Raw genomic sequence first — 16,949 nt, 5'->3', positions numbered from 1 at the left:
TTACAAACATTCCTGGATACAGTAAATCTGTATCTGGACTAGACGACTTACAGGAAAGGCAGGAAACAAGCTTAGAATTTTTTTTTTTTTTTTGTAAATGGGAAAGGAGGAGCAGAAACTAACTGGGTTGGCCTTCTCAAATGTTCTCCCTGGATTAGGTAGAATGAGGTAATGACACTAGATTGGGAGGAGTGTCCCAGATCAAATTTACAGTAGGGGCGGGCAAACAAACCCAACCAGATGCTTAACAAATGTAGAACATTTCTAGTTAATACCTCACACACAGTGAAACTAGCTAGAAAAGTATATGCAGACAATAAAAGTGCTATAAATAACTCGTAAAAATAAGCAAAAAAATAGGATCATCAGGAAAACTGTACTAAAATTAGTATTCAACAATGTTCTACTTCCTCCAGTTTTCATTTTTTCAGTTCATGCTACCCTTTGTAAAATGTTGAAAAACTTATTTCAATAAAAAAATGATTACTCGTATTAAATTCCCGCTATGCAATGTCAAAAATGATATCAAACAAGATTCATAGGGTTGGAGTTAATATTATTAACATACTCCCTTGCATTTACTCCTATATAAATTTGTGATGTTTTAGTGTGAACATTTCAGAACATAAATCAGATTACAAGAGCCTGCCAAAAGGTATGAAAATCATGTTTAGTGTCACAATTACAAGCTGTTTTCTGTTGCTGGGCATACTTACAATAAAAGAGAACAGAAACTATATGGAAAAAAAAAAGACTTGAGCTGCCCAAGAGTTAGGGGGCTAGCCTGTGAATTTACAGATAATGCTGACGTCAAACTTTTAAGTCATTAACGCCTACTAGGTGTGGAATATCACACCTCTAGCGGCCCATGTACATTTTGCATTTTAGAGCATGCTTTGAAAAATAGTCTTAAAAAACATAAGATAAACAAATGTAAATATTTTGTAAATATTTTGTAAACAATAAAACTATTTAAACTGTACAAATAGTGGTTATCAGTAAGAATCTTTCTTTACAGTGACATTAGTCAGTGCATTCATAGTCTTTTCCATTAATATTGAAATATATTATAATGAATACAAACCACAAATTGCATTTTTCTAAAAGTTCACAAATTTTAATATCTTGAGAACTACACAACCTAGAAATATATTGTTAGAACATTGTTAACCAGATATAAGCTTTCACATGACAGCAACAAATATGTCTATAAGGGTAGGTTTATTGACATGTTTACAGAAATATGAAAACAAGTCTTTAATTGTATAATTAGCAATACAAATACTGGATATCTCTCCAGGTATGCAACTTACAGTGTAAATGTCATCTCTAACATTACTAACACTACCAGTAGTTATTTCAACAACTTACTACTCTTTAGTTAAGTTAGTTAAAATACCACCATATTGCAAATCTAATCTTACTACTTCTTGACTTAAACTTCATGTTTAAAGATTTTCTGAATTCAAGAGACAGCAAATAGTCAGCTTGCATAGTTACTCAAAGTTTAGATACATTTGTAGTGACTTCATTTAAGGTTAGGAAAAGAAGGTTGGCCCTAGTACTGAACCCTGCAGAATACCTGCTTTGAAAGTATCTATAGCTAAGGTGGAGGGGCTTGACATAACCTGAAACCTGTGGTCTGCGAGGAAGTTATGGAACCAATTTACAAACCTTTCTCCAAAAGCTTATCTCTTGAATTTGGCTACTAAAAAAGTATGATGACAGATTCAATTGGAATCTACGAAAATGGCACATGCGAGAAGCTCTTCTCCATGTCGTTACAGATTAGATTGATGACACTATAAACAGCAGCCATGCCATTAACTTTTTTTCTGATGGCACCATCCACATTGGCCATAACTCTCTGTTGACATAGTCCAACATTTGCATGTAAACAATCATTTCAGAGTTTTATTATTGAGCAGAGATTGGCAATAGTGTAAAAGTCTTGTAGTCTGGATACAGAAGAGACTTTGCAAGTGAGAAGATAATACGTCTAAAACCAGATGTAAGAAAGTTGTTAAGAATAAAGGTCAGTGGCCTCATTATGCATAGACCAGCCATTCCGATGAAGATAGCATGTCAAGGGGAATTTGTAGGGACAGAAATCTTTCACAGTTTTCTTAATAAGACATGGACAATGTGCAAAGAAAATTATTTAAAATGGAAAGTCAGATAGTTCATAATCACTCAAATAGGAGAGGGAGGGGAGGTCATTAATGGGATATAATTGTTAATTTGGTCTGCAAATAAGTTTCTAGGTGTTGACAATCACAATGCATACGTTTAGAGAAATGGCCAGAATGTTCTTTGATAGACTTGCAAAGCAGGTTAGTATGCCTTCTTAGCATGAACCATTCCATCTGATATGGACAGATTTGGCGGACTTGACCATTGTTATACATTTCTTGCTTAGCAGAATTGAATTATGATAGAGATTACTGTTCTGGTTATTACTCTTACAGGTGATGTGACCCATGTGTGGTCCCTTTTCACAGGCATGCCTTAATTTTTGATGTAGTCCATTACGTTTGATGGGCAATTACCCCCCCAAAGATTGTTAGGGAATAATTCTTCCAGATTTAGTCTAGTGCAGTTGTCAGGTTGCAATTGTTATACAGGGTACCACAACCAATAGTATTCAGGTCAATACTAGAATACCTTTCATCCTTTCAGAAACCATCCTGTGTGTGTGTTTGTATAACAGGGCAATGATCACTGGGTACCTTCAATATAACACAGGAAACACTGTATTTCTTAGGAATATCAAGACATGTAGCATCCAACAGCATTCTACTGAATTCACCATGACAAGGCCATGTGGGTTCCATGACTGTTTGTATTAGGTTATGCAATGACACACATCTATACAATTCTAATTTACTTTGGTCAAGGGAGTTAAGACTAAAATCTCTCCTTTAATGGTTTTGGAAACTACCACTATCAGGGCCCATATTTCTTCAAGAAGGAAGGCAGAGTTATACAAACAACTCCCAAGTAAGGTATGTCTTCATCGAAAAGGAACTCTCAGCACTAGTGGGGGGTTACTGTTGACCAAAAAGCAAACACTACCACCTATCCAAAGCTGCTGGTCTATTATCTTCACCCTGGAAACATTTGGAAGCTTCTAATAAAAAATCAATATAAGCATGGTAAGTTGGCTAGCAAACTGGCTTAATAATAGAACATAGGTGGTTGCTGTGAATAGGTACTTCTCTGACTGTACAGAAGTAACAAGTGGTGCATTTCAAGGGATGGAGTTTGAGCCCATCCTGCTTAATTATTTGTTTTTTATTCTTTCAAATTATAAGAGTACATGTTTTAGTGAATTTTTAGATGACTGCAAAAATAAGATGTGTAATCGATAATAAGACTGATATTGTTAACCAGCAAAATTCCTTGAACAATATTGACCTGGTATATACCTATGGAACTAAATTTAATAAACACATTTTTTAAAATTGTAAGTGCAGGCAATAACATGTACTTGGGTGGTTGTCAGTAAAAGATGTTCATAGGTTCATAGGTTCATACTAGGCTGTCTGCCCGAGGGCATTTACAAGCCTAGCCCATAGTTTTGTTTTAGTATGGGGAACTATACCCATTATTTTGCTGTGCCTCTGTTGAGCAGTGACACTGAGGTAATCCCTGGGGTATATCTTCCATTGGTCAAGATTTCTCTTGAACAAGGCCAGTTTTATTCCACAGCATAGGGAGTCTTTGGGTGATAAATCTATCCCTCCAGCACGTCCCATTTAATAGCCGTGAGGTTTAAGTCTCCTCTAGATTTTTGAGGTGAAGCATATTCATCAAATCTGGGTTTGACATGGCCTTGTATGTTAGGCAAAGGTCACCTCTGAGCAGCTGTGTGACTGAATAGAGCTGGAGTTCTTTCAGTCGGGCAGCATAGGACAGATGTTTGAGACCCTTTATCCTTTTGGTGAGGAACTTTTGTGCCCTCTCCAGCTGCTGCAAGTGTCGGGTCAGATACATTCGCATTGTACTCAATCATTGGTCTGATGAGTGATGAGTATAGGGAGACTATGACCTCCTTGATCTAGATGAGAATCCTTCATGATAAGGTGGGCAATGTAGAAGGTCTTCCTAACTACTTTAGCTACATGGGTGTCGAATGACAGACTACTATCAACCTGGGTCCCCAGGTCCCTGATAACTTCTTCTGTGCTCAGTGGATTGCCACCTATTTGGTAGCTAGGGTAACCTTGTTTTCACCAGTTATCCGTTTCTGTGAGACCCTTCTGAAGGATATCTGTGTCAGATGTGTTTTCTACTATGGCCCAGTTTGCAGTCATCTGCAAACTTTGTCAGCCCATAAACCTCCTGTTTTTGCTTGTACTTGGAAAGTAGATGCCAAACAAGAGTGGGCCCAGGACTGAGCCCTGTGGTACACCACTTGTGACAGGCTTTGAGTCTGACATGGCGCCAGCAACTCTGACCCTGTGGGTTCTGTCACTCAGCCAGTTTGCAACCCATCTTGTGATGTATGGGTTAACATTTAAGCTGATGAGCTTTTCAATGATACCAGATCGAGGTAGGCTGTATGGACTGCCTTTCCCTCATCAATGGCAATACCATTTGCAATATCAATGTTGATATAACGCAAGCTGTGTTAGAAGTAAAGTTGTAAGAATATCAACAGACAGACTTTTAAATAACTTGAATGTGCACAGAGAATGTATATCAAGCAAATTCATTATGTTGATTACTTTTCAGACTTAGAAGGTTAAGGAAACAGAATATGTAATGTCATTCACTATTTTGGGTTTCAGACAGTAGTCTAGGGTAAATAGCACTTAGTACCCACTGCCTGGAGGTTTGCCTGAACCCCAAAGAAGGTTCAACCCTAGAAGAGACCAGAAGCTAGTTCCAAAAGGGTGCATACTAATATGAGGGAACAAATGCAGGAGTATTCTTGAGTGCATATGGGAGCCAGTGTACATTTCAACTTTGTGCTGCAAGCAGAGCCTGAATTCGCCAAGTTTAAAACTGAGATAGCTAGATTTTCATCAAAAAGCGTCAGGGCTTCAGCACATCCACCTTGCGATACCATCAATCTCTACTCTGCCAAATGGATTTCACAAGACAATTTTGTCATGGAAAAGGTACCTATCATGCAACAATTTATCTGGGTCAAGATTGCTGGCTTGAGGGATGGATGTGGAAATGATTAGGTCATGAAGGAAAGGAGCCATCCAAAAGTCAACAGATGTTTGGGCACAAAGAACAATAAAATAGTTAAATATGATACAAAAAGTCTATCACCATATGAATTCTCTTCTTTTCCTCCCACAGGTGACATGGAAATCATACGCCAGAATTTCTGGTTGTTCGTGGGAGCTGGTATATTTCTCACCACTTTAATCATGGGCCTCATACTGTTTTGCATATGCAGCTCACAAATAAGGAAAGGTAATAAACTTTATTATGTTTGGCTGTGACATGTGAATAGCAATGATACTGTGATTTAAAATGTATTTTAAGTATGCTGTAGTGTTGTAAAGCTATGTTATCTCATTGGTCAAAACATGTCACATGATTTTGGCAAATCATACATTAACCAATTCACCTTCCCAGAGTTATTGCTAACAGACTCAACTCCCTATTAAAAGCATTTAGTATATTTAGCTTTCGGGACCGCAAGGGATGCCTTAGGCAAGAGAGTTTTTTAAACAAACTGACTATACCCTACTAAAACTTGCTACCTTCTATTCACTTTCCAGTAGCCACCTTTAGACTCTATTAAATTAAATACAGCATTTCATTCAGCAGTCTCCTGCTTCTGAGAATTACATTTTAGCCTCCAATTTGTTAAAGGGTATCCAGTTATTTCCTTCTTATTTTGCTAAAATTGCTCCCTCATTTATAAACTTATGGACCCTGGTTGCTATCCATCTATTGGCCACTTCTACCCTTTGGCCAGTTAATCAAGCAATGTACTCTGCCCTCATCTACCAAAACATTTCTATTTCTTGTCACAAAGTAAATAGTAGCTGTAAATGGTCTATCACAGAAGAAAAAAGCTTCACCATTATGTCAACACACTCACCAAGTTTTTTTATACCTTCTACGTTGAATTGAAGTCATGCTTAACTAAAAATGCAGAATGCAGAAGACATACTGAGCTCAGCGTAATTGAGAGTCTAGAATTTCTGCATGATATGCACAGGCTTCTTAGCTGATTGCTGTACCATTGTTTTTTACACCTGCACTTATACTTGTGATTTTTGGTTTTGCATTCTCTCATGCCTAGGCGAAAAAAAAGCCAATTTCATCTAATTAACTTGGCCAGTAGATGAATAGTTGCTTATGTACATGCATAATAAATAAAGACGCATGTGTGGTTAATAACCCACAAATGGAGTGATGACGCAGCACAATGATATAATTATGCTTAGATCAGCCATAGAAAATATTACTATTAAATATCAATGATTGTATAATAGTAAAAGTCATTCCATACCTGACGGGGATGTTAGGCTACAGGCTGATACAGAAGTTGTTCCAAACTAAATGAACTGGGATTTAAATACAACCCCCTAATAATACAACTCCGTAATAATACAACTACACAACTGTATGGGTCAGAATACCTGGAAGCAGATCCTCAACAGGAAAGGAAGGGATGAACAAACAAAGGAGGTATAAGTAAATCCCTACATAAACCCAAATTTGGATCATGTAATATTTTCATTATACCACATTACATTTTGAAAGGAATTATGTTAGATTGTGAGAAACATATGAAGAAAAAAATGTACTGCAGTTTTAACCATTTACCATCATTGACTGCACTGTCTTTGGAAGGTCTGCATACAAATGATGCATCTATTATATTTCAGTTACCATTTTAATGAGGGATCATTCTTTTCTTTTGGTGACAGCAAATATGTACTGCAACAACTATGTCTCACTTAGTACTTGACAGGTTAGACAATGCAGAGAGAGAGAGAGATGAAGTCTTTGGAAGAGTGCTACTTTAAGGGCTATACTGAAATGAAGTTCCATCTACAGATGTAAAAAGAAATAATTTAAGCACTTGTCACTGCTTTTTCTTGCTGAATGCACTTTATTCAGTTTTATTCATTTTTGGTTGTACTACTTATTGAGGAAAAGAACATGGCGGACATATGTCTACTAAACCTGATTGACTTTTTTGAAGCAGCCACCAAAGCCATAGATGAGGGTAAGGTGGTTCACACAGCTTATCTAGATCTCACCAAGGCTTTCGACACCACCCCCCACTCTGGAATTATAGATAAGCTCACTAAACTAGGTATAAATCCCTATGTCACAAGATGGGTTGCCAACTGGCTCATGGACAGAACCAACACTGTGAAAGTAGCAGACTCCAAATTCGACTTCAGACCAGTGACAAGTGGAGTACCACAGGGTTCAGTCCTGGGTCCTCTCATGTTTGGTATCTACTTCTCTGAAGTACAGGCTGACACAGAAGGTCTTTGGCTAACAAAGTTTGCAGATGACTGCAAACTAGGAGTCATAATCGAAACTCCTAACGATGTGGACATACTACAAATGGGCCTCACTGAGACAGATGCCTGGTGTCAAAGCCATGGCCGAAAGCTGAATGCCAAAAAGTGTATTGTCATCCCCTTTGGTAAAAACTTTGTACCCATGAACTACCACATAGCTGGTAGTCTACTTAACACCGAAAATGTGATAAGAGACCATGGGACACAGGTGGACAGTAGTCTCTTCTTTGATAATCACATCGCCACAGTGGTCAGGAAATCCTTCTACATGGCTCATCTCACCACAAAAGGTTTCTCATCCAGAAAAAAAGAGGTCATTGTTCCCCTCTACTCATCACTCATTAGACCCATTATATAGTACAATGCCCCTTTTGGTATGTACCTCACAAGACATCTACAACAACTGGAAAGGCCACAGAAATACCTCACAAAGAGGATTACTGGTCACAAACAGATGCCCTATGCAGACCATCTAAAAAAACTCCAGCTTTACTCCGTCGCATATTGCCTATGATCTCTGCCTAACATACAAAGCTATGTCTAACCCAGAGCTGTTGGACATGCTCCACTTAAAGAAATCCCAATCCTTCTGAGCTACACGCTCTAGTGACCTAAACCTTGTCACCACAATAAACAGAACATGCTGGAGGGATAGATTCCTGTCCCAGAGACTTCCCATACTCTGGAACAGACTACCTGTCTATGTCAAACAGAGCTCCTCATTAGCACTCTTCAAGAAAAATCTTGATGATTGGATGGGAAATAGGAAATTCACCCCGGGGATCACTTCTGTGGCTCTGCTCGACAGGGGCACAGGAAAATAATTTTCTTGGGTGGCGAAAGCCAGGGTACATTTTTGGCTAGGCTTATATAGGCCCTAAGACCAATAGTCTAGTACCTACCTATGATCCTATGAACCTATATATTTTTTTCACTAACTGCTATTTGCTGTGGTGTTAGGCCATGTCTTAGATTAATCTGTGGGTTGCAGAATTAACCGCATGTCTAAATTTGTGAACTGTGTGTTTCACTTCTATAATTCATATTCTGGTATGAAGAGGATTGTGTAATAGCTAGGTTTAATCTCTCACTAATGTACATTACGGTCCATTTAGGAGGTGAGATCTGATATATGTCATCATGTAAAATAAGCATGCCTTCAGGAAACATAATGATGTAACTACCATTTTATTGCTGCTAAGTGACAAAGCCAGTGTACAGTCCATGTATAGTTAAATAACGTTCACACATAAAAAATACAGAGGATTACACAGACCTGCCATTACCACTTTCAGATAGTTCTTCCCCAAAACTCTGAATAAATGTATTTTGTAGTCAACAGTTTTCCAGTGGCACCAATTGTACTCATTTCATGTACAGTGAATGCTTTTCCAGCTTCAGGGATGTGTTCATGCACAGTGCATCATAATTCTGCCCAGGGCTTTTTTTGTGATGGTACATGCTGGTACAGTGTACCAACACCTTCGCCATAACAACTGGTCGTGGTATCCACTAAACACACACACACACACACACACACACACACACAGATAGATATATATATATATATATATATATATATATATATATATATATATATATATATATATATGTGTGTGTGTAAAAACACCAGCTGAGAGGGTGCCTGCTGGGCAGGAGATTCATTTTCTTTTAATTAAAAAAAAAATACTTTTTTTTAAGGCCATTCTTCCTTAAGCATGCCCTTTGCATCTGGTTGTACAGATGCAACACAAAAACAGGTCGCAAGCATCTGTTGCATCTGTGTGACCAATTGCTTACGTCTTTGCCTTCCACACACGCAGATTTTAAATTCCAGAAAAAGGTTTGGACTGTGAACCACCAATGGACAAGTAAGAGGTAGGTGTGTGTGTGTGTGTGTGTGTGTGTGTGTGTGTGTGTGTGTGTGTGTGTGTGTGTGTGTGTGTATGTGTATGTGTGTGTGTGTGTGTGTGTGTGTGTGTGTGTGTGTGTGTAAGAGGGAGGTAAGGGTGTGTGTGTGTGTGTGTGTAAGAGGGAGGTAGGAGTGTGTGCATATATGTGTGTGTGTGTGTGTGTGTGTGTGTATAAGAGGGAGGTGGGGGGGGGTCACATCTCTCAATTGTCCAGATTTTTGCTTCATATTTTTGGTCTGTTTCTCATAAAATTGTGTTTTTCTGGCAAATCACTGATAACTCATTGAGGACTGAAGTCAGAAAATAATGGCAGACATTTGAGCTTTAGACTTCATATCCTTCAGAAGATGTATGCTAATGCAAAACTTGTTTTTCTATCAACTTTCTAAATTTGTAAGATCACTATTTAAAAGGTATCCCTATTTTTGGGCCTTCGTCCCCCATTATTTGTGGCTTTGTACAGATTTCTTTTTCTTTGAGGTTGAGAGGTATGGGGGGGGGGGGGGTGTAGGTGTCATGCCTCTCAACTGTACAGATTTTCACAAAATGTCCGGATTTTTGTCTTATATTTTTGGTCTGTTCCTCATAAAAGTTGTCTTTTTTTGGACAAATAAATAATGACATGCATTTGAGTTTCAGACTCCATATCCTTCAGAAAATGCATTCTAACATAAATCCTGTTATGCTAGCAGCTTTCTAAGTTTATAAGAGCAATATTTAAAATGTGGCCTTTGTTTTGAGCTGTTGTCTCTCCCCCAGTTATGACAGGCTTTGTCCAGATCTTTTGTGCTAAGAGGTTGAGAGGTATGGTGTGTGTGTGTGTGTGTGTGTGTGTGTGTGTGTGTGTGTGTGTGTGCGTGAAGTTTTAAGCAGTGTTAGTAGCACAACAGGTAGCATAGTTGCATTTTGATGCAGAAAGGTGTGAGAGTAGGTGGATTGCTGATACTGTGTTGTATTTAAGGGGGTGGGGGTGCTGCAGTCCTGAGCTACGAACTTGTTTTTCAGTTTCCCATCCATTCTCACTTGCAATATTACCAGTTTACCATTTTTTATTGTAACATAGGCAATTTATTCTTCAAGGGCAGTAGGTACACTGAAACAAAGTTATTTGCTAGCAGCAACCTCTTTGTTAGTTACAAATGTCTTTAAGGTGGAATTATTCAGATGACTTTTATTTCTGCAGAGATTATGCATATTGACTGATAGTGGTGGATTGTAATGACAGAAGTTTGAGTGACATTTTATGGTTGAAATGTTCTGAATTTGGCAGTTTTGTCATTATTGGTTTGTATGTTTTGTTTCATTGCTTACTGGAAAAATGTTGGAAACTATACATTTAAAACGCTCTAACAAGTTGTGCTGTATTATACAAGGGATATAATTTATTATATATTATAATTTAATACATTCAGGAAGGTGAATCAAAGAACTTTTGCATGGTCCTAAAAATGTGTGCAAGGGGCCTATGACTTGAAAACAGCCGAAAGGTAAACTTTATCTGCCACTGGCCAAATACATATTCTTTAAATGTGGGTTTCAGTGCTGTTTCAATGAATGTGAGTTTCAAAGGCAGAGAAGACTTGATGCTAAGTCTGTTTTCGTTGTGAGACTGTATTGCTTTGTTTAGCAAATGTCTGTTAGTGTTTGTGCTATACAATTTGAAATAAAAGTTTTAAATTAAATCCAAATATCTGTAATCATTGTAAAAGTAAAGCAGAAAACAGTATGAACACAGAGTTTTGAACAGTGTTTATGACAGCTGGGAAGAAATAGCCAAGTAATGGAACACTGGAACTGCTGAGTCAGGAGGGGTTGACCCAAATGCAACGTATGTGTACTAACACCAACTTTTTATTTACAAAAAAGCACTGATTTTATCCTTGGCAACTTGCATGAATACAGAGAGAGTGACAAATGGAATACTAGTAGTACAGCACTTTTAAAAGGTATGCGTTTCTTTCCTAAAATAATAAAACTTTATAATGACAATACATCATGACAGGGTCATGAGCAATTTGTATACTTACTCGTTGTGGTGGTTGGGGATTGATATTTGGTCATTTGCGCAGTACTCTATAATTAAACAAAACCCCCATCAAGGGTAAAATATGAATAACCTTTTCCTGACATGGCTCATTGCCTTATCATGCCCTGTAAAGTATTACTGTTTAAATAATCTACAGATGAGAAATGAATAATGAAATATGTTTTAAAATGGAGTTCATTGTATACACACACTATGTCAATACATGGTGTGAATATAGGGGATTCACTCAGGTCTAATGAGGTTAAATAAATCTACTGTACTGCAGTGGAATATTAGGTGAGGTATGGACAAATTCTTCATAGACTGTTCTGCCTCACTCTCTGTTTTTTTTTTTTTTTTTTAGCAACTTACATCTGATTACCTTAAACATTTGGCCAAATTCCAATAAGCAGTAGCCAGATGCCAGAGAATCTCACTGTTTTGACTGATGGTTCAGTACATGTGACATGTTGCCATTTGATAACACTTCAAACTTTACATGAAACACAGTTGTGTAGTCTGCTTTCACTAAACTATTTAACAGTTAACATAAATGGAAAAGCTGCAACGTGTATCCAGACCTTTCAAAGATACTGCCTTTATTCCAGATATTTGTGACTCATATCGGGGCAATTACCAAACCTTTTACTTACCTCTACAACAAGATTCTTCTTGAAAGGGTAATTTCAAATGTATGAAAACTGCAGCAGTCTTTGCTGTTCATAATGACAGCTACACTAATGCAATAAGGAACTGACTTCAATAAATCTGTAATTCCATAGCTCTTTTTATTCCACTGTCAAAAAAAATATAAGTAAAAAATGTCAGTGAGCAATCCAGAGTGAATCCTGACAGCAGGTCTACACACCTTGAAACCCAGCACTGATTTAACCAATTACTTGCAAAAGTATATGTGCTAGGTTACCTAAAAGAAGTCACATCTGCACTGTACCCAATGTGTCTGAGACCTTTGACATATTGACCCAACCGTCCACCTCTAGGACTGTGAAAACAGTGGAAGGGAAATACTTTGGTCTTAGAAATGCATTCTGAATTAACCAAACAGGTAACAGGGCTATTTACTCCAAGTATTTTGTATACTAGAACCCCTCTTTTTCACTATACTTATTAACAGTATGCGAAAAGACTGTTACTCTGCTGAAGTGATCCATAATGCAGGCAATTCTCCAGGATATGTTAGCAGCAGTAAAGAAACTACACAAATTATTTCATATTCTGCAAAATTATCTTGATTATTAAGGGCTAATCTTGAGTGCTGATAAAACAAGGTGATGTTAGTAGTACTCAACACAATTTTCCAATATTGCCAACCAGATTTTAGAATTTACTATTTTCCTTAGGAACAGAGATTGAAATTGTTCTAGAATTTAGATTTCTTGGTATGCATATTAAACATGTTTCACAATAACTGCCTTAGTATACTGGGCAAGACCAACCAGTAGCTGGGGCAGTTAGAATAACCAAATCATTTGTAAAATAAATACTTCCATCTTATTGCCAGACTTCTCACTGGCTCTTTTATCCAAACAATATTCATATTACATAGTGCACTGGCTTACCTATACCAGCATGGCACTCCTTGCTGTTAATACCTCATTCAGAATTCATCATTTTTACATAACCGACTATAGATTGACAGAAATAATAAAGCACAATAGATTTCTTTCACTGTAATATGGCTTCTAAATGACATTTTGTCTACAGGTGCCCTTCAGTTCAAAATCTGTTTACATAAAATGCATCCAACAGGCTACTACATTACTCAACAGAAAACATCCTCATTGTACCAAAGATCTATATGTAAATGATTATCCTACTGGTGGACAAAACTTGAACTCACGAGCTTCGACTGCTCGAGCTGCAACTCGTAGACGATCAGAGTTCTTCCATAGGGAGTCACTGTCGGCAAATTGTGCAGGAAGTGATTTCTTTTTTGAGTAAGTGCAACCTCAGAATTGGTATATATAAGTTCAGGGGAGGGGAGGCTTACACCCTACAAAAACATCTTTAAAAAGTATTTTTCGGAAAGATGTTTTCAGTGAATACAGTTCAGGGATTCTGATTCTCAGTATATTCACTTTTGTCCACTCACAGAGGAAGCATATTCAGCCTTTTATTTGCTTTCAATAGCTGACCATCTGAAAAAGTACCTTTAAGCACTCTATGCCTGTAGCACCACCTGAGACATGCTATCTTATCCCTCCTATCATAATCTCCCCTTTTTCTTCAACCTTCACTTTATGCTCTTGTTTTGCTGCCATCTTTTTTTTTTTTTTTGGCATTCTTCACACCATCATGTACTATCTGATTTTTCCAGGCAATAACCTACCATCCTACAGAAAATGACTATCTGTTCTTCTCCTCCTTTCCCAATTTGTCCTCACATTACTGCTTTGGCTAATGCTTTGCCCCCTTTTTCTAAGTCTCCTCCTTAACTTACCTCTTAGGTGCCTTTACCCTTACTGGTTTCCTGTGCTGTAAGTATACCCTCTATATGCAAGTATATTGACCCCACAACAGTTTTTACATGGTTAACTCAACTTTTCAAAACTTTTCTCCTTTAGCATTCCTGCTTTAACTGCATAATAACTATTTATTTTCTCTTCAGCCCAGTAATGCTACTCTCCTCTCATAATCTCCCTCTACCTAATGATAATTATTATACTACACTTAACAACCTTTTCTCTGAAATGTATGACGTATGACATTTTCATGTTCATGCACATTATACATCAAATCATTTTAAAAATTAGCAATTACCACATTGGCAATACAGGTGTTGCTTGGTCTGTGTCTACATAATCACCATAGGAATTAATTCCCTTTTTTCCCATTTGTACATAGGGCTGGGATGTCACATCAACGGTGGCCATCGCCTAGTGTGACTGTTCACATTGCTAGCTGGCTAGCCTTGTTGAGATTGTTTGAGTCTACATAGCAATGCTTTAACTATTTTTGTACTGTTACTGAAGCTTAAATGTATGAATAATTGTTGAAGCACCTTCCCTGCTCTTTGTGCCATATCCTTCTGAAGCTTTTCTTTCTATGTCTTCCATGTAAATGGACTTTCTTGCTGAACAACATATACAGAAAAATGATATAATTCACATTCAGTACAAATGATGGAGGTAGTGAAACCAATAACGCATTTATCTAACTGCCAACAATATAGCATTGCAACTCTGGATTTGCTGAAACAGAATACAGAATTGCATTTTCAGCAATGCTTATGACCAGCAGCACAGTGGCTCTTTGGTAAGCTCTCCAGCATGACTTCCAGTCACCATCTGTCTTTGCTTGTATTTTTCTGTGTTTGCATGTGTTTTTCCTTCAAGATATACCGGTTTCCTCAGGGAAGGCAAAAAAAAAAAAATATATATATATATATATATATATATATATAGAGAGAGAGAGAGAGAGAGAGAGCTTCTCTTGTGATTGAAAATGATATAGACTATAACAGGCCATTTATTAATAAATGAATTAAAAAAAGTGGTAGACATTACTAATCCCAACTGCTCTCCAACTCACATACCTCATTCAAATGATTTAAACAGTACCTGGATTACTACCTTTCTGAATGTGTTAATTCTCAGAAAGCATTAAAAAACAATCGTATTAGGTTCATACCTTTCAACCTGTAGACATTGAAAAACAGAAGCAATGCCCTTGAAAAATAGGAGCATCCAGCTAAAAATCTGCACATCTAATTAGCATTAAATTTGAATACCAGATATCATGGAACTGTTACCAGTTCCGATAGGAATGTTGGATACTACTCTGAAACACTGGTTTAAAAAACAGAGTGACAAAATAATGGACAAATATAAGCACATTATCAAAGAGATGGTGTAAAATATGTAGACCTTAATGAACTGTATAGCAAAATTCTACCACACAAGGTTATTTATTTTTGCTTCGGAAAAAAAGGAGTTGTAAGGTGTGTGTCCTTTTTTATCTTTTAATTATTGTGGTTTTGTGTGTACTACACAGCTTCAAAAATCACGGGATAATGGGGATTCAGAAAACTGAGTGAGGGGGTAAATCAAGCCTAAATATTGGGACATACTTCTAAAAAGTAGGTCTTAAAATAGGAGTGTTACTCAAAAATAGGGACAGTTGAGAGATCTGATTAGGTTTGGTTAATACTCTGTATGGAAATACCAAGAAAGTCAAGTGTCATTGACAGGCAATATTACAGCCCCTATTAGTATTTTACAATGTAGCCTAACGTGCCATATAACATTGGTCAAATGCAAAGAATACAAAATTAAATAATGGGTTAAAAATGCTTCTGTGTTTTTATATATATATATATATATATATATATATATATATATATATATATACAGACACACACACACACACACACACACACACACACATATACATAGGCACACAGATAAATAGAGGGCTGTTTTATATACATACCATCTATCTTTGATGCATTTTTCTGTGGATACTTTGTGAATTATGAAACAGAAGAATTTAAAGTTATCTAAGTTATGTAAACTCCATGTGGAAGAATTCTGTTTTAAAGACACAGGCACAATGAGACCAGAAAGAGGCGCTCTTTGTACCTACATTCTGGGAGCACAGTAAAGTGAAGCAACTTGTTCTGCTGGGTCAGCTAGTGTACAAGTGAAGTTGAGGAGATATGGTCTGTCTCATATTTCTAGCAGTGCCTTAACTACTGTATTCTACTTTGCTACCTTTGACAGAGAGCAGAAGCTGACAGATACAGCTAAGGACGCACATTCATCTGTGTTAAAATAACTAGAAGACTGGGAAATTTAAAACACAGCAAACTCCCAATGAGCTCTTAGGAAGGGATAGTTTAATAGGGTATATATGGGCTGCTTTTCTTTATAGTAAAAATGCAATAGTTTTTACAGTTGCTTGTAATATCTGCATTTATTCTACATCTTATTCAGCTTATATTTGAAAGAACAAGTAAAGAAAAAAGGTTAGGGACACCTCAATCTTTAATTGCATTTTATTTTGTGCTGAAATTATGAATGTATAAATAAGGTTTCATGTACCTTTAAACTTAAAGTGCTCTCAAAGTTTTTTTTCTAAAATGTAAAACTTACAGCAACACCAGAGTTACACACACACACACACATGTCTGTCTGTCTGTCTGTGCATCCGTAAACACACACAGAATTTCCAACTACAGACATGCCCTTACTCTCATTTATACAAGCCTTCTTCAGGAGCTCCCATTCCTGAAATGAGACTGCCACTATCAGGCACACAATAGCTTTGGGCTTCAGGTAAGTAATGTACAATTTTCAGCTACTTTGCTTTGTTAAGTTCTTTTTTTCACTTATATGCAAGAAGCAGTTACCTGTAAATAACGTTTGTGGAGGATGAATTAATATCTAACATTTTATTTATTTATTTATTGCATTTGTTGACTGGGAAGGTCCACTGGGCCTATGAAGTGCCCATTTACAGTGGAGGCTCGGGGAG

At 37.1% G+C, this 16,949-nt stretch overlaps 1 protein-coding gene across 2 annotated transcripts in view; it reads left to right on the top strand.

Annotated features, from left to right (window-relative positions):
- LOC122811218 (SLP adaptor and CSK interacting membrane protein) overlaps positions 1–16,949 on the top strand; it is a 335,317-nt gene that overhangs the window by 140,519 nt on the left and 177,849 nt on the right. For both annotated transcript variants that reach the window (XM_044082909.1, XM_044082910.1), the window contains exon 2: positions 5,317–5,433. In XM_044082909.1, the coding sequence (XP_043938844.1) occupies positions 5,322–5,433 (112 nt within the window). In that variant the 5' untranslated portion in view covers positions 5,317–5,321. The remainder of the gene's footprint in view (positions 1–5,316; positions 5,434–16,949) is intronic.

Source organism: Protopterus annectens, chromosome 9.part0 (genome assembly GCF_019279795.1).
Source record: "Protopterus annectens isolate FY-2018-M chromosome 9.part0, PAN1.0, whole genome shotgun sequence".
Lineage (NCBI taxonomy): Eukaryota > Metazoa > Chordata > Ceratodontiformes > Protopteridae > Protopterus > Protopterus annectens.
This window is presented reverse-complemented; position numbering and strand designations above follow the sequence as displayed.